This window comes from Radiomyces spectabilis (genome assembly GCF_025331425.1).
Source record: "Radiomyces spectabilis strain NRRL 2753 chromosome Unknown BYT42scaffold_7, whole genome shotgun sequence".
NCBI classification, from domain to species: Eukaryota; Fungi; Mucoromycota; class Mucoromycetes; order Mucorales; family Radiomycetaceae; genus Radiomyces; species Radiomyces spectabilis.
Genome location: NW_026251932.1, coordinates 981610 through 1000296, shown reverse-complemented (window position 1 = coordinate 1000296; position 18687 = coordinate 981610). Strand labels below are relative to the sequence as shown.

The window sequence follows — 18687 nt, the reverse complement described above, 5'->3', positions numbered from 1 at the left end:
CAAAATAAAATAAAATAGAAAGCAAAATAATACTACAACTAAAACTAAAACTAAAAAAAAAAAAAAAAGATCTGAACTACAAGAAGGTTGGGCGCTGAAGTATTCGAAAGACTACCCAGCAGTCCGCAGTTTCAACCAATGGCTAATTGGAACAACTGCAAGGGAGCATCCGATGGGAGGATCGGATGTTTTGTGCTGGCCCGCAACCCAACAAGTGAATTAACGAACACAACACGAGGATTTGTACCGGCACGCAACCAACAGAGTCAGTTGCAGAGACACGATACCGCCGACCACTACACACTCCAAGGACCCGAAAGCCCTAAGGAACCCAAAGATTCCAATGAGCGGAAAAGGGGGTGGTGACATTAGTTGAATCATAAATGATTCAACTAATGCTCCCGATAATCAGAGCGGCACCGTGCCGAACCACCAGTGCCATGACCATCAAGATTTCACTTCAGAACTTTTCTGAAACAACCAAAGTTGCCAGTAGCCGTAATCCATGTTCACACCGAAATTTGACTTGCCCCGACAGCCAACTTGAAAAATACGACTATCCCCTGCCAGATAGAAGTTGATCATCCGACGCGAACGTCAAAACAATCATAAGCACCGTCATACGAATCCGACCTTGCCATAGCAGCCAAGACACGCTGGAGCGACGATGTGAACATTGACCTTGCCCAAACAGTCAAGTAAGGTACGGAATACCCTCTCAAATGTGGAGTAAAAACCGAAAGATTGCCATTGCCGAGACAGAGAGAGTTGTCGGACGGTCGGATCATCGGATCATCGAAGCTTTGAGATATAAACATCAAACGACTATGTCAGTAACTGCCCATAAAAGATCGAACTATAAATTATGGAATATCATAATTGATCATAATGTCCAAGGTGAACCACCCGTCGTTTGTTCGTTCGTTCGCTGCCGCCTGTTACCATTTTTTGCCATTGCCAGCCAGTCAGCCAAGCCCAGTCGTCAAAAGCACATTTATCTGTCGTCACAGCCGTATCCGCCGTCCATATGCCATTGTCCATATTCCATCGTCCATATTCCATCGTCCGTATTCCATCATCCGTATTCCATCGTCCGTAAGTCCACCATCCATATTTCATCGTCCATATTCCATCGTCCATATTCCATCGTCCGTAAGTCCACCGTCCGTAAAGTCCACCTCCGTATTCCATCGTCCCCGCGTCCAGTCATCAAATCCGATCGTCCATATTCGTCCATAATCCATTATCCATCGTCTATCGCCACAATCGGTCAGCCACAGTGAGTCGTAGAGAGAACATGTCTTTGCGCAGGTTCTTCGTGTCCGTTGCCCTATCCAGTAAATTAGGACTACGTGTCCCAAGAGCATGTCACCTTGATTGCTTTTTTTCCCGTAATCGTCCATAATTGAAATTGAGGAGCCGATAAAATCATCCAATGTTGAGCCGTATCGAGATCGTGCCACATGAAGGGTCTTTCATTATCCGTATCGTTCGTGTTGTTCGGATGGAGGATTCGAGAAATTACCACATAGTCGAAAAATCAGAATGTCCGCTGGCGTCCGTTATGCAGCGTCGTCATCTAGCCAGCCAGCCAAGGTCAGGAAGCCAGACCATGGCAGACGTTCTACGTCTTCCATTGTCCACCACCGAATTACGTGATCCGCTAAAAAACCGAGGCTTCATCGTGCTTCCAAAAATCCGTAAGCAAAAAACGGAAATCGCCATGGATTCGGAGGCGAAGTTTACAGCATTGTCTGCAACTAGGCGTCAAGGCCTGGTGCTTGAAGGCGACTCTGGAAAAGAATTTCCGACGGAATTTGAGAGGGTCTTCATTGATATTGGAAACATGACAGTATCAGCCGCCTGAATAGCTTCTGCGTAGGATAGATGATATCGATGGTAATGGTATACTGGTCGAGAGAAGGGCGGCTCTGACAAATTTCGCTGCAACGAATCCAATTGGCCAAGTCGTCCTGCATAAAGTTCACCCTGTCGAAGTTTTCTTTTTCTTTGTCCATTCTGTGTTTGTTGGCGATGCGAAATGACTGACAGTTGGTTCGTCCAAGGCTGATTCGATGAGTGCTGGAACCGTGCGACTGCATTAAGACAAGAGCCGGATGTCGTCCTTCATGCTGTCAGCGAAAGCGCCTTGCATCCATTTGAACCTTTTTGATGTGATTCACTAAATTTGTCAAAACGTGAGCGTCTCTGGCGGTCTGATCAGGTTGGTAAAAAGACGCGGTTCGCTCTTCAACATGATCGAGAGCGGGACTTTGCTCAATGGTTCTAACCATAAATTGACAGGACTACAACGTCAGGAACATTCGGGCCGTGCGGTCTTTGGGCATTCATCTCGACAAAATGCTTCGGATTCCAAGAGAGTCAAACACAACAGTGTGCTAGTAAATAAAATAAACTTGGTCAGTATCCTCGTAAGTCAAAGCAGAGAAATGAGCATGGTGTTCTTACCCGCATTTGAATGCAAAGTTTAGCAACGTGAGTATAATCACTAAAACAGTCCATAGACATAAAAAAAAAGCACGTACTGTTTTTGCTGTATGGACTACGCGCAGCTCTGCAGCAGAAAAAAAAATTGGGAAAAAAATTTGAGGGCCCTTTTATTGAATCCAAAAACGAACCACACATTTTGTATCTCAGACCATAAGCATATATAAAATATCTATTCGATTGAGCGAAATACGATGAAATACGATTGTTTGATGGCTAGGTCAAGTAGCTGTCAAAAAATCGGTAGCATATGCAAGACTTCCCATATAAAGTTTAGGTGGTACAAATGCAGGTTTGTAGTACTATAAAAGTTATTTTTCATTCCGTTTTGGGAAGAGGCTATGATAAGAAAAAATTTGCTGAAATTACCGTCCAAAGAAATCCGTCGGGATCCGTGGCAACATGTTAGTGACATGAATGCTTTTATCAACAAGAATAACACACACTCAATATAAAACTAGCAAATAATTGTTGCTATGCAGTTGTTGTTGGCTTCGTTGAACAATTTGAACAGAATATTTGATGGGGTTCATGTATTTATCGATGTCAATATAATTTTTTTCACTTGACAAAATCATCCATGTTTTGGTGTCACTTTTCCCATACAATATCGGGTATCTATCACACATTTCTGCATACAACCGCCAATCTCATGCTTTATCGATTATCTCTTACCGGGCACCGGTATCTATTGAAACATCTGAGAACTCAATATGAAATAAGAACAAAGAAATGCCAATGAGTTCGCAATAATTTTAATTTCATCTCTTGGTATTCGTGTATTTTAAATGTACGGGAACGTTGAGGTTATTATCTTTCTCGACTGGATATTGTTCGCCGAGAAGCTTTCTTGGTCGCGGTCATATTGTTCGAAATCGGCGTTACCGTATCCATTTTAAAGCTCAAGCTGCATGCCAGGTGCTTGTATTGATCCGTATAGTCTGAGAATAAAAGGAATCCGTATGATATCTGTTCTTTTTTTTTAAAAAAAAAATATCGTATGAAGCCACCTAATTTTGATACCATAGCGACCCCACCAATATATTAGGTTTGTTGACCGATATCCCTATGGTAACTCATTCATCTACCACACGAATTTAGCGACAATAATTTTCACTTACATCAATCCTAACGGTCGTTAACGCTATCGGTAGTCACAGTACCAAACCAATTATTTTTTATGTTGAACTGCATCGTGCGAAGGAGCAAAGAGATTACAAATGTTGTTCATCTGTATATCCAAGGTTTCTGTTCAGTAAATAAGTGCGGCTCAAAGGCGTGGCGAGCAAAAGGTTACTGAATGTGGGCGGTATTGCTTGGACAAGACTGATCAGCGTTAACTGCGCTGTCGATTTGACCCCAAGTTTACATATCTCACTTTCCGCAAATCTCACTTCATGCGGTCTTAATGATTCTCAATTCTCCATGAAAAGCTGAGGCCTCAGTTGTCCTCAAGACCCTACAAATGCCATGGCCTTTCGGGTGCAAGTATCTATGAAGGGAAAACAACTATCGGCTACCGGCTGCCTGCTGTGCGCTGTCTTTTGGGGCGTACCGCCAAGGGGAAGATTGCAGTTGCGCCAGTGACATGTATGTAGTCGAGGGTTAAGCCTACTCCGTCTTAATTCCATTGTTGGATGTAGTAACTTCACACCATTATAATATACAGAAGCTCTAGTTTTTGGTCCGCAATTTTAAGGATATACTTTGCGAGCTTTTCAAAACCGCATAGGGAAGCGAATCGCATGGCAAAAGAATAAAAGTAAAAAGTAAAAAGTAAAAAGTAAAAAATAAAAAAATATATTTACCATAAAATATCCTTCAAAGATATCGAAACCAATGTATTTTGATTATCTCAAGGAGAAGCTGCTAATTATTGATGTACATACAGCAACTGTTGCGCACATCCTCAGTACGTCGAAGCTTTGGTCTCATGTTATTATTAGATTAATCGTCATTCATATTATGCAAGCGAATTTATCTCCAATTTCCGCCAAAAAAAAATATTGTTTTTATAAGCACCTGGTGCATCATAAGCTTCTGATCGAGTTTTTTTACCGATCATTGGCCACTTTTACCAATTGTTTTCAAGAAGCGCTCGACTTTATCTAATAAACTTTTACGTTGTATCATACCTCGGGCGTAACAAGAATTTCTGGATAAATACTACCGTATGTTTCGTAGTAACCGGACGATTGCTACACAAAAAATTATCCAAAGAATGTAAGAAAATGCACGCTTATATGGTCACTGCTGCTCAGAACGGCTAGTGATTCTGTTTCAAATTTCGCAAGCCTGGAACTGGCAACTTAAAATATATATTTTTTTAGAACAAAGAGCATGACTGCAGAGCCGTGTACAATATGTTTACAGTATCTCATTTATGTACAAGCCATTTCTATGCTGCACCACTATTTTCATCATAAACCATGTCAAATTTCATGATAGATATAAACGGTGTACGGTGGTGTCTTTAATATTACGTAATCGGTGGGAAATTTTGTATGGGTTGCGCTGGTTGGTCTGACCAGATGTGCTATTGACGAAGGTGCGTTACGCTTCTGATGTTTTTACAAGATGCTGCATGTGAATTCATCGCTGTATGCAAAGCCAAGAACAAGCAGGATAAATTAAATTAAATAAAATAAAGTCATTCTTTGCCTCAGCAAGCATTTCAAAAGTTTATGCGTTTGACATAACCATCAAATATTCAGGCACAAAGAGTGCTTGTCGCAGGTCACACGTCAAACTCGTGGCAGACGAGTAAACTATATTATTAAATAGCGTGCTCCAACTGTGTGTCAATACCATCTTATCTTATCTATTTTATCGAAGGAAGCCTAAAGTATCCTTGGAACCCTTTGTGGTGTTTACAGCAGAAGGAAACTTGCTGAGTGACGGCAGGAACGACGTGTTTGTTGTGCCTTACTATTATTGAAATCACGATAAATAAGGTATTGTGTAGCCAGCAGTACGCTCTTCTATTGCAACAAAAACTGATATTCAACCGTTGTCTTTATTAAAAGCCACAAACAGAAACAAGTCAATGGTTCGGAAATTCTCGTTGTTGCTGCGATGTCCCTAGCCATGGAAATTCGAGATAAACAAATTTAACTTACTGTTCGCACAGCAACTGCAACATGGTAACCACCAGCATATGGCGCGAAAAAACATATGCAACTTGCACAAACAATTGGAACGCCCGAAATATTTTTTGTAAGTTCCCAGGTATGATCGACGCACCCCACGAATCCATGGTAATACGATCAAGTGAGACGATCCTTGAACATAAGCTGCAAGAATGCACTTCACAAAATTCAATGGACAAGGATGTGGCTGTTCCACCAATTGGATGTACGGAAATATTATGAAGTGTGTTCTTTGGTGCCACCTGGCAATATGTCAGAAAAAGGCAAAAACATCAAAAGAGATAAGATGCCCTGAAATTATGAGGCGTTGCACGTATTGGTTGAACTCGTGAATTTGAATGTCAGCATGGGCGTACAGGTGGATTGTGTTCCGATCACTTTACTTAAACCAACTAATTTACCGGAAACTTGGCCATGACTTGCAGCAATGAAAACGTCCTTTGAGAAGGCAGAGCAGGTCGGCTTCCATTGTTCAAGGTGGAAATGCTTGAAATTGAAACAGAGACCAAGAATCATGGCAGAGATGCGCGGTTTGCAGCACGGAAACAGGAACAAAGTTTGGTCCCGTGAACAAGGAAAACATACAAACCACTAATTGCTGAGTTCATCCCATCCGGTCTTTACTCTTTTTGAAATTGTGTGGGGCAAATTTTTTTAGAAATAGGTGTGCGCCGTGTATGTCCCCTTGGAATATTTAGAGAAAATAGTCATGGAGATGAACCCAACAAAAAATATAGCGGTGGTATGATGAGGTGGCTCATGTGATTATCAGGTACAGTTGCACTCATGTGTCTGTCCCAACGTAGATTTTATGTAGCACTTTTTTTTATTTTGGTCACCAAGATCACATACCCCACTTCACTGGCCCCAAACTTACCATTGAGTCCTGCCTTGCCTTGCATCCGTCGGTGTTTTTCCTGTCTTTTTTTTTTTCATGACGATCATAACCCACCGTTTGCTTTTTCCCTTCCTTTCCTCTTGTTCCTCTCCTCTTTCTTTTTCACCTACCAATTTTGTTTTTATTTTTTTTATTCTTGTTTTTATCTTGTTTTTGCTGTTCGTTTTGTTTCCCTTTTTGAGCGATTTCGAAGAGTGACGGTGTTGCATTACAATCGTATATGCTTATCATGGAAGTTTCTCCTTCGCAACTTCCTGCATACCATTCCATTTACGACGGGTCACCCACACTTCTCCCCGAAAATATCGCGAATTTTATCACGGCCGCCTCGTTGGCCACTCGATTATCCTTACGATGTTCCTCCCTGCTGGTCGAAACGTTGTTTGAAGCCGCCAAGTACAGCACCGTACTCACCCTGGGACTGTCCCGAAGCGCTCTTAGCAACGCCTTGACCACGGCCAAAAAGCTTCATGCATTGTCCAGTCAATCGCTGACGGAAGAAAAGTGAGTAGGGCGAATTTGGCCATACATTCTGAATGATAACTTTGACTTACTAAAATTTGGGTCATTCTATTTCTTTTTGTTTTCCGTACCTTGGATCTTCCAGAAACGCCTTTATGCATGTTCTTGATAAATATACCAATTTGGGCATCTACATCGTTCATAATACATTCACCCTGGCTGAACTTTTCACCCTCTCCGGATTGCAGCTGACTTCGCAAACCATCAAATCGGGTCTAAAGGTAAAAACAATAAAGCAACACAAATTAGTACCATGTCTGGCTCACATTCTTGTCGGGTTCCTCACATGGGGATTCGTACTCCACTCATGATAGACTGCCGAAGAATCGGTGCGTATTATTGACGGTATTTTTGGCTCGAATGAAACGTCGCGTGCCATCGCCTCGATTGTCACGTTGGTGCATCGTGAATTAATGCAGGATCCAGATTTTGAATTAGCCAACTGTGGTAGAATCGCCATTCTGGCAGGACTGACCAAGGCCCTGACAGCTTTTGCTGTTTTACAGAATGTGACCCACAAGCACATGATGAAACAAATCAAAATCACCACCCTCTGGAAAGGCCTCGTTATCGATGAAAAGAAAAAACCAAATCAGGGTTTAATTCAGTATCATCACAAGGACACCTCCGACAGCCAATCCTCCAGCAGCGTTTTCCAACCTTCAGACCATGCCCAATGCCATCCCGATGTCATTCAGGAACTGGAAGAATTTCTCATGGAATCCACCGCGGTCGAAAACGATCCCATACCCGATGAAAAATGCGAAGCCACCACAAATACTGCTATAAAGAAGCGAAAAGAAGACGACAAATTGGTGGATACATCCCCTTACGATGTCTATGAAATCACCACCGTCACCGAGCGCATTACGAAACGAACCACCCGTATTCAACCCATCGATCTCACCAAAAGTGTGCATGAGCAGCCGCATGCGAAATATGTCGTGGTCAAGTCCGAGGAAGAGGAAAGAGACGCCTATCGAGCCGTGGTGAACCGTAACGTGGCCAATGGCACCGACGATGACAGGTCGAAATCACTGGCCCAACGATTGAACATTATGCTTTGCGCCATTTCCAGGAAAATAGCATGGAAGTCGGTGGATCGCCAGGAACAGTACGACCACGCCACCGACGAGAAGCACGCTCTTTTGGAAGCCAACAACGAGAATTCGAATGAGGAAATCCATGTTCCAGAGACGGACACGCCTTCACAACCGATGCCGCCACTTTCCAACTCCGTCGCTGCAGATCCACCAAAGCATCGCCGGTCGTCTTTGCCATCTTTGCCTCCTTCCAATTTACCGTTATCCAAAGATAACAGTAAAAACTTGTACATAAACCATCATTACATTGCTTCCAACAATAATACCGTCATACCCCTCAGCCAAGAAGACGCAAAGCCTTCTTCGGCTCCACGATACCGACTTCATCTCAGCCGATCCAATTCGACCACCAGCGTGGTGTCTATATCCAACATGGCAACCGCCACCATGACCACCTACACAACATCATGCGAAACAACGGCTACCAATCATTCTCATCGCTCCCGACGACCCAGCATGCACAAACCTACCTCATCCTCTTCCCCTCCTTCCACATCCTCTTTTTGTTCCCTGGATCGCGAACCCGATTCGCGCAATTTCCCTCGAAATCACATTATTAATAACATTGCTCACTTTATGCGCTACGCCAGCGCGGCGTACGGAGAGTCTTTTATGCGTATCCTGGGTATTGGCGATATTCCCAATGTATTTCCTGCTTCCAATCATCATCATCCTAACCATCATGCATTCGCGCATCACACGGGCGTGTCCGTGGAAGATATCTTGCTATCCAGTTACACCGATCATTCCCTCCTCAAAATGAACCATCCTTCCATGCATGCCCTCGTCCATTACGTCACCGTCGATCATCGTGCCAAAGCAGTTGTCTTGACCTGTCGGGGCACCCTCGGGCTCAGTGACGTGCTCACAGACCTCACTTGCAGCTACGCCGAATTTGCACTGCCCACCGACGCTCAGCCACGACGCTACCGTGCGCATGGCGGAATGCTGGATGCTGCCCAACTCCTCGCCAAAGAGAAAGGCAAAGTGTATCAAATGATTCGTCAAGGATTGGAACGGTATCCCGACTACGGACTCGTGTTGTGCGGTCACTCTCTAGGCGGTGGAGTCGTTAGCTTGCTCAGTGTTCTGTGGAGTGAAGAGCGCAAGGAATTTCTGAAGCGACCATGTACGGTGGCCACGTCATCTCTGACCAATGATCCAGTCCCTTTTGTCACCTCTCATCTCTCGGGACTGCCTCCCGGACGAGCCATTCACTGCTACGCTTACGGTCCACCGGGCACCATGTCCCTGGAACTGAGCGAATACTGCGGTCGCGGTCTGGTCACGAGCGTCGTTCACGGCTACGATATTGTGTGCAGTCTTAGTCTCGGACTATTGAAGGATTTCAAAAACATTGCAACGAGCTTACACCGTGAAGGCACAGTTGCGGAAGAGATCATTGGTCGCATTGTGGGCCGATACCATAACAAAGCCAGCCAGCCCAGCGAACGCGAAAAAGAGCTTGACGAAGACGATCAATGGTTTTGGGCCATGATCAAAACGATGCGAGCAGATATGCGAACCGACAAATTGTACCCACCCAGCACGGTGTACCATATCGAATCGTTGCCGCACGTGGCCCAGGATAATGTTTCTCAGCCGTCGCAATATAAAAAAGCCCACATGGTCGTCCTCAGCCGTTGCGATGATGTTCAAGCCCGGTTTTCCGAAATTGTTTTTTCCCGCAACATGTTCATGGATCACTCACCTAATATGTACGAAAACGCTATTCGCAATCTATGCAAAGGCTTTTTCAAAGAACAAGAAGCTTACAGCCGTATTTAATCTATTATTTCCATATTGGGATTTTTGATGTAAACCAAATAAATAACAATTTGTACTCTATGGCCGATATCCCCAACATATTCTTTGGAACAGCGCATCGATGGGTGCCCTGGCCCATCTGTATTGTATCAGGCCAAAAATATAAGAATTGTGGAGAGTGAGCGCATTCTTTCTTGGCAAATGCATCCCAATTTTTTTTTTTATAATGACAGCAGGGAACCAAAAATTTTAAATGGTATTCTCCAAGGGAGGGAAGAAAGAAACAAAGGTATAGGGATCTATAATGCAGATAGATGAAGAAAAAATACATACACTGACATAATAAAAAAACAAGGACAAGGAGGGAAAGCGAACAGGAAAGGGAAAAAAGCAATAGAAATGGCTAACTAGATAACACCTTCTCTATGCTGATTTTGGGGGGGTGGTTGTGGCGAAGCACTTCGAGATTGCCAAGTATCGGCTGGGTTCATTTCGTAAGCTTGACCTCGGGAAGGTGTATAGGAGGGGGGTGGAACGGCAGGAGTAGGAGGACCGTTGTAAGCGGCTGGATCCACCCATCCATTCGGTGGCGGGGGCGGTGGATACGGCATTTGACCTGGCGGAGGATACGGCACCTGACCTGGAGGCGGATAGTAAGGCATGTTGTAACCGGGGCCTGCAGGGGCCGTGGTGACAATGTAAGCATCCTTATCACGAAGATTACGATAGCCGCCTCGGTAGTAGCAACAGCAACGGAAAAAGCAGAATAACAACAACAACCCCACCACAATTGCTACAGGGATCACAATCTCCTTGTGTTGATCGAACCAGTTCTTGACATTGCTACCTATGACGCGGGGTCAGTATTGGTCCGTCAAAGGTTTCTTTTCACAGTATGCCCACATACCGAAATTTTGTAAATCACAGTGACCATTTTTACACGTGCCACCGATGCCGCACGATGTACCGTCCAAGAAATAGCCGTTGAACTGCAAACAAGTACCCAATCCACCGTTGTAAGCACACGTCAAGACGCAGCTGCCACTGGCAGCGGAGCAAGCGCGTGTGACGTTCATGGACACACCTCGAGCTCGACACTGTTGATCGCGGGAAGTACATTGGCCAGACGCACACTGCATTCCATTACCGCAGGAACTGGTGTCGTCTTTGTACTTGTCGGGAGGACACACACCAGAGTCGCCGGGACACTTTTCCTCAAGATCACATTCGCTCGCCGCGGGTCGGCACACATACGAAGACGGGCGAATCTGACACTTGTCACAGCACAGATCATTGTAATCACTGACGATAAATTAGCACGAAGCCATAAAACGTACATGACCTCAGTATAAAAAGACTTACTCGCACTTTGCGTTGGGCTTGTACTTGCAGGTTTTGCCGTCACAGCAGTCCGTATCGCGACCTTGGGTATCGCAATCTTCGCCGTCTTCCTTGATACCATTACCACACATTTGTTTCGTTTGAATTTTTCGTTGACCAGGATCTAACAGACAGAACGGACAACACACATGTCAGAATACAAAGGCATACCGTGGGTAAATCAACTTTCCAAAAAATGGTCTCACCTTCCAAGCAGGATTTTCCGGCTAGACTGGAACAAATGGTGTTGATGGAGCATTCGCTGAACGCATTTGCTGAAGCATTGCTGGAAGGGTTCATAAGGTAGGCGCCCCCGGCATCACATTGGTTGGCACTCAACGGGCAACATTTACACTGAGTTGAGCCCTGACATGAACAAAGCTGAGAATTACAATCATGCATCGCACCTGCATTCAACAATGATGAGTCAATCCGCAGTCAAGGACACCAAATTATGTAATAATTTACCAAATCCATGGCCAATTTCATGTGCTACGACTTTCCACTCGTCCGGAACTAGAGTAGATTTTATGTTTTAGACGAAAATGCATTAGGATCTACTTTTTTTTTCACTTACTGATCGATGAAACGCCTGTTCCCGAGACATACTCTGTGCCACCGGTTTTACTAGGTTGCTTTGATGCATCCACCGTGCACAACTGATCCGTCCACGCGACACCGACTTCAACATTCGTACTATGTATAAAAAGATTTTTTTTTAAAAAAAATGACTACCAGAGCGATGCTTTGAGTGTAGGCATACGTACGCGCAACTAGTCATCAAGTGCCAGAGACCGGCGCCATCGTCGGACATTCTAGAGCGCCAAAGACTGAAATCGCTCAATCGGTTTTCGATCGGATAAGACTCGGAGCAAGGACGATTCCAAGCTGCGCTGGAGGGAGGGCTGGGAGGACAGGATTCGTTTTGGATGGTGATATTAATCAAGCCGAGCATCACATTGAAACTTTTTTCGTACACCTGGGAAGCTTGATTCCAATCGTTGATGATCTGCATTCTGGCGTTGTCAGTGGATTTGTAAAACTTGGTATAGGTACAATCGGCGGCTACAGGGGTAGTCCAAGTAGGAAAGTTAGCTGTGACTGAATGTGGGGATCTGTTGATCCTGTGCGCTTACCGGCACCCATGTAGACAATCTTTTTGGTGGTAGGGCATCCGGCGGGTGCTCGTTTGGCAAGACCGGCAGTGGTATGAGGTTTGAAAACATTGACATCAAAGGGATCGTCAGGGGCATAGTAACCGAGTCCGTTGCCCAAGGCGTGGCCAAGCCGTAATTTGGCTTGTCGCTTGACAGGCATGTGGGGCTGAAACAAACGATCTTGTGCGCATTGAGGCGCAGGTTCCACCGACCCGTCACGTTGCACAAGAGGGACATGCACCATATCAGAGTCTCGGTAAATTAGTAGATGGACACCATTTCCGGCATTGAATTCGGCGTCATCAGCACGTTTCGTAAGTTTATAATTAGAAACCGCTTTGATTTGGTAAATGTCATCATAGACTTGGAATGACCCTTCTATCAGGGGATAATCAAGTTCATGTCTATATTTTTTTTTAGGTTCACAATGAATGAGACTGCATTGTTTCATGGCCAAGCAACAATTTTGCAAGTCTTACTTGATATCATGGCGAATGATCATTCGTGCCCATCCCGTCACCCCTTCGTCGTCTTCGGTATCGTCCCGCCGCACGCCGGCTTTATCGGCGACCCATCGAGCATCGGAATAGGGTGCTTCAACGGTGACGCCTTTATAAATTCTAAATTGGTGGTGCTGAAGAGGATATTCTGCACCGTCATGGGTTAATACGGCGTTGGGGTGAAACAGGTCGAGGTTAGGCGCCAAGTGCAAATAAAAAGTCCGGTTGAAAGCCGGTACGGCCAGTCTAAGGATATCGTCGTATTGAATACTTTGAACGCCTGGAACGTGTGAAGGGTTTCGTGTGAGGCTTCGTTTCTCAAAGAAACTTTCAGGTCGAGGTGCAATGTCGAGATGAATCTGTGTCAGGGGTTCGACTCGCTTGATTCTTCGGTTGTTCACGCTGTGGCCTAAATATATTCCATTGGTTTAGTTAAGCATTTCCCAAACCGTTCTCACCCAGATCAACAAGCGCGATCTTACCGAGAACAGTGGATGCAAAAAGCAAGAGAATGACCAGTGGCCAACAACAGGCCAAGTAGCGCATTCTCATAGTCGATAAAAAAAAAAGGTTGGGAAAATTTGAAAAATAAGGGCGTCCCTTTTTTGGGTGCGGGTTTTTGCTCTTTTTTTTTTTTTTTATTCCTGGCTTCGCCAGAATCGGAGCTCATGTTTTTTAACTTTTCAGATGAAGAAACCCCGCTGGGATTGGTTATCCATTTTTCCACTGCCCCGTCCAACCATCAACGGCATTGAACATGATCTTTTTCTTATCCTTCTTTTTCCATCACTCACCCATGTCTTGGCATCCCCATCCACTTATTCCTCTCTGGTTGATATTTATTTATATCTATCGATTTATAGCTAGGACAAAATAGCAAGTCACCGGACGGTCTCTGCATGCTGGATGGACTTTTTCCATATCCCGACGTGAACCGGAAATAGTGTGCCGCCTATTATATCTTTAAGTAAGCCACATGCTATTCACTGCGCAGTTTTTACCGCATAAACCATAAGTTGCAGTCTGATTTTTGCGTCAATAGAGTGCCAAGCTTTTCCTTTTTTCATGTTTGGATGATCTGACCACCCACGCCATGCATTGCAGTTGGTCGTTCACTGTTTGCTGACCCTTTTGTTCCCGACGTATTTCTCATTTTGGTAAATCCCATCTTTCTCTCCTTTTCCCCCCTTTTTTTGTGCTTTCTTCAGCATACTTTCCAGAAACTAATTTCATTCATGATAATTGAAGGAAAAATCACCGACATGTCATTATCAGTCTTTTACTTGACTGGATTCGCGAAAGCACGTTACCCCATTTCATGTCGAATCGCTTGAGTAGCAACAACACAACATAAGAAAGGTCGTCTCTCAATTGGACTCATTTTTAGGAGCCATGGATAAGAAGGTCATAATCAAAATGAATGAAATGGAAAAAAAGAAGTGATGATTACTTCTGTCGTACACTATCCAGTAACGGCACAATTTTCCTGATTTTGCCACCACAGATCCTGGTGTTCAACCTGACTCTTTGGGTTTCTGCAAAGGCGATTATCAAATGGCAGTCACAAGGTCAAGAATTGGGGGGAAAAAATGGGCCAACATCAATGCTTCCGAAATCATTGTTTTCAACGATATCATCTTTTTATCTCCAATTCTTTCCTTTCCTTTCGATCGGGTGCCTATTGTGGCCTGTTTCTCTCGTAACGTGAGCCCGATACCATTTTATTCCCGATCCTTATTGCTTCAATTGCTTTTCGCGAATAACAACAACAAAAACACCAGCGATATACATTTTTACTCCTCTCCGAGTGAACTTTAATACCAAGTGTTCATGACATGCGAATTCTCATATGCACGGAAAATTGGTTGCCCAAAGTAGATGGCGTTACTCGCACATTAGCCCGATTACTCGAGCATTTGCATGCCACTGGACATGAGGTGCTGCTGTTGGGGCCTGAAAGCGGGATGGAATCCTATGCCGGAGCGGAAATCATTGGCACCGCTGGTTTGCCCTTCTTTCCCTACCCGGAACTCAGATTAAATCTGTGGCGACCCCACTTTACGAAAAAGTTGCTCGAATTCAGACCGCACGTCATTCATCTCGTGGATCCAGTCTGGCTCGGAGCCGCCGCACTGGCCATCTGTCGATGGTATGCGATTAAAGCGCCTATCGTGGCTTCGTATCATACCAATTTAGCTACTTATTGCGGCCATTTCGGATGGGGGATTTTCAGTCCATTGATGTGGCAGTGGAACAAGTTTTGCCACTCCAAATGTGCCTACACCGTTTGTCCTTCCAAATCAACTTCGCACATTTTAATCCAACACGGATTCCGCAATGTCCGCATTTGGCCACGTGGCGTCGATACTTCGCTCTTTTCACCTACCCAACGTTCCGAACAATTGCGTGCTCACTGGCTGGGAACGTCCGAAACCAAGTCGGCGCACAAGTCGATCATTCTGTACGTGGGTCGAGTCTCGTTTGAAAAAAACCTGGGACTCGTGGTGGACGCCTACAAAACAATGGATCACCACGCATGTCATCTTGTCATTGTCGGTCACGGGCCTGCTTTTGACGAACTCCAACTTCAGTGCGCACGCAACCATATACCCGTCACTTTTACCGGATATTTACAAGGCAAATCTCTAGCCGCCGCATTTGCTTCCGCGGACGTTTTTGCATTTCCCTCCGTGACGGAAACATTTGGCCAAGTGGTGCTGGAAGCCATGGCCTCAGGGCTCCCCGTGGTCGGACTTGATGCCGAAGGGGTGTGCGATCTCGTGGATCACAACAGCACCGGTCTGCTACTGAATACTTCGGGATTATCATCACAAGAACAATGCACGCACTACAAAAATCATCTGATGACCCTTGTACGCGACACCGCGCTATGCAAGACCATGGCTCAACGAGCCGTTGCCAAAGCCAAGGAATACAGCTGGTTTGAAGCCATGGAACTGCTGGTCAACACGTATATAGATGCTGTCAACAATCAGCCACTGGATTCAGCTAGTATACCGGCTACTTCAACCCAAAAATCAATGGATGTTGATCTTCTATTGTACGAAAGTGGCATCGAGGAGTCTGGAAACATAGATATTGATCACTGGAACCTTGCTGAGCGAGGTTCTCATCCACATCATTTTCACGTATAACACCGTCTTTTTCTTATTATTCCTAATTTTTTAAATTTTCGCCTACTTTTAGTATTTTTTGTAATCTGCTTATTAAAATCCAATGCGCTCATTTCGTGTTTCCATCTTTTCCATGCTTGTAAGTTTTGAAACGCTCCCAGATGTGACTTGTAAAAAATTGATGAGCCATGTTGAGCCAAACGGGGTCCTAAAAACTCGTCTCTGACTTGACAAAGTTCCTTGAACGACAATGGCAGCGATGCACGATCCTGTAAAAGAAACGACGGAAATCGGCATTATTGGTGCCGGTGGCATGGGCAAGTTCTATGCTCGCACATTGGCCAAAGCCGGTTGGAAAAAGTACGACGCTTGGACTGAGAATGTTCAATGAAATTCAAAACTAATCTAACACCCGCGGCTGCTGTCTAGTGTCTCAGTGTGCGATCTTCCGGAAAAGTACGACATTCTGAAGGAAGAGTTCAAGGGTACATATTAAAGACCATCAAAACTCGCGTCGCACGTATCAACCAATTTTTTTTTGTACCTTGCTTTTTTAGACAGCCCCATCCATGTATTGCCTGACGGGTTTCACATCTCCCGAAAATGTGACTGGATCATGTACGCCGTGGAAGCCGAATATATCGAATCCGTTGTAGCAAAATACGGTCCCGGTAAGAAAAAAGCAGCATCTAGAGTGATGCTGAATACAAAGACACAAGTGATGCTTATACCGTCTTTTCTTCGCATTTTTTTGTGCCATAGCCACGAAGATCGGTGCCATTGTCGGTGGTCAGGTAAAATAGATACATTTTTCGCCTTGTGCAATACTTTTAGTAGGATCCAAAGGTTGCTTAACAGGAATGCATCATGTAGACGTCTGTGAAGCAACCGGAAATCGCTGCCTTTTTGCGACATATACCGTCGGATGTGCATATTGTATCGTGCCATTCGATGCACGGTCCAGGCGTTGATCCTAAAAACCAGCCGTTGGTGGTAATTCGTGAACGCGCCACGGATGAAAAATATGAATTGGTGCTTAAAATCTTGTCATGCTTCGAATCCAACTTGGTCCACCTGAGTGCCGAAGAACACGATCGTATTACTGCAGATACCCAAGCTGTCACCCACGCCGCCTTTTTGAGGTACTTTTGCTTGAATGGCTATTCAGGAGAAAAAAAAAAAAAAAAAAAAAAAAAAAAAAAAAAAAAAAAAAAAAAAAAAAAAAACCCTCTACAGGTCTAAACGGCTGACTCTGTCTTTTCTTTCTTTCTTTTGCAGCATGGGAAGTGCTTGGAAAGCCAATAACCAGTTCCCTGTAAGTGCTTTGTAGGTGATCTCTGGCTTAACAACCATCTTACTCACTCACACACTCATCGTAGTGGCTCGTTCCTCACTTTGTAGGTGGTATTGAAAACGTCAAGGTCAATGTAGCCTTGCGTATTTACAGCAATAAATGGCACGTGTATGCTGGTGAGTCTACTTGGAAAGTATCATCCCTGTCAAGCTTGTTACTGATAAAAGGAGCTAGGTCTGGCAATCATGAACCCCACCGCCAAAATTCAGATTACCCAGTACGCCAAATCGGTAGCTGATCTATTTAAGCTCATGATTCAAGAAAAGGAGGCCGAGTTCAGATCTCGTATTCGAGCGGTCAGTTGTTGTGTTGGTATTGAAAAAGAAAATGGTCAACGCTAAATGAATGACGGTTGACAGGCGGGCGATTATGTATTTGGTGGTTTACAAAAAGATCATGTTCCTATTCTGTTGTCCGATCAAATCCTAGATGAATTCTCCTTGTCACGAATGCCAAAGGACCAGCGTACTCCCAATTCGCACTTGTCGTTGTTGGCCATGGTAGGTTAACCATGTACTCTACATAACATGAATCAAAATTATTCAACAAATGATTGTAGGTCGATTGTTGGTATACGTTAAAGTTGAATCCATATGAACACATGGTTTGCCAAACTCCTCTTTTCCGTCTGTGGATGTAGGTGGCCTTTTTTTTTATCATCGCATCAATTTAATATGGAAGACTGACCAAAAATAATAGGGGTATTACTGAGTATCTTTTCCGCAGTCCGACCATGTTGGAAGAAGCGATTCAAGCTGCATTGCACCGAAAAGAGATTCGTTCTGACGATATGGAATTTGTCACTTGTGCGCGTGGTTGGGCTGAATGTGTAACCCTTGGCAGTATGGATGCTTATCACAAGCGATTTGCCGACACTGCGGTATTCTTCAAAGACCGGTTTGCAGAAAGCACCGCGGTCGGCAACAACATGATCGCTGCCATTTCCAAGAACATGTCCAAACAAGGCGAAGCATCATCATAGATTTATCATTTAACAAATAAAACATTACGGGGCGATTTGGTCAAAGAAATAATCGCAAAAACTTGCTTGTCATTTCATCGGCGAATTAAGGGCGCCCAACGGCGGAGATTTACTTTATTGGAAGCTTTTCACAATGATCGCGAGCCAAGGTCAGCAGAAGGCCAACAGGTTTATTTTTATAGCTTTATTGCTAATGTTTCGACAGACATTAGTGGCTCACATTACGAAGGATA

General features: G+C 44.4%; 4 protein-coding genes across 4 annotated transcripts; 3 read left to right on the top strand and 1 right to left on the bottom strand.

Moving 5' to 3' along the window:
* Positions 1-6593: 6593 nt before the first annotated feature.
* Positions 6594-10100, top strand: BYT42DRAFT_571448 (uncharacterized protein). Its single transcript, XM_051568500.1, has 3 exons — positions 6594-7059; positions 7163-7298; positions 7392-10100. Exons 1-3 carry the CDS (start codon positions 6776-6778, stop codon positions 9966-9968), a joined length of 2997 nt encoding a protein of 998 aa, XP_051423064.1. The 5' UTR covers positions 6594-6775; the 3' UTR covers positions 9969-10100.
* Position 10101: 1 nt separating this feature from the next.
* BYT42DRAFT_571442 (Metallo-peptidase family M12-domain-containing protein) lies at positions 10102-13624 on the bottom strand. Its single transcript, XM_051568499.1, has 10 exons — positions 13467-13624; positions 12964-13393; positions 12464-12888; positions 12095-12392; positions 11905-12023; positions 11796-11843; positions 11534-11734; positions 11310-11451; positions 10855-11249; positions 10102-10794 (listed from the first exon to the last, which is right to left on the bottom strand). Exons 1-10 carry the CDS (start codon positions 13534-13536, stop codon positions 10355-10357), a joined length of 2568 nt encoding a protein of 855 aa, XP_051423063.1. The 5' UTR covers positions 13537-13624; the 3' UTR covers positions 10102-10354.
* Positions 13625-14819: 1195 nt separating this feature from the next.
* Positions 14820-16139, top strand: BYT42DRAFT_614398 (glycosyl transferase group 1; the record flags this gene model as incomplete). The annotated part of the gene is made up of 1 exon (XM_051571857.1): positions 14820-16139. One exon carries the CDS (start codon positions 14820-14822, stop codon positions 16137-16139), a length of 1320 nt encoding a protein of 439 aa, XP_051423062.1.
* Positions 16140-16377: 238 nt separating this feature from the next.
* Positions 16378-18454, top strand: BYT42DRAFT_497348 (uncharacterized protein; the record flags this gene model as incomplete). The annotated part of the gene is made up of 11 exons (XM_051564491.1): positions 16378-16478; positions 16548-16603; positions 16676-16789; positions 16881-16912; positions 16992-17260; positions 17397-17433; positions 17498-17588; positions 17647-17768; positions 17832-17972; positions 18032-18108; positions 18172-18454. The coding sequence occupies 11 exons, from the start codon at positions 16378-16380 to the stop codon at positions 18452-18454; spliced, it is 1323 nt and encodes a 440-aa protein (XP_051423061.1).
* Positions 18455-18687: the final 233 nt, after the last annotated feature.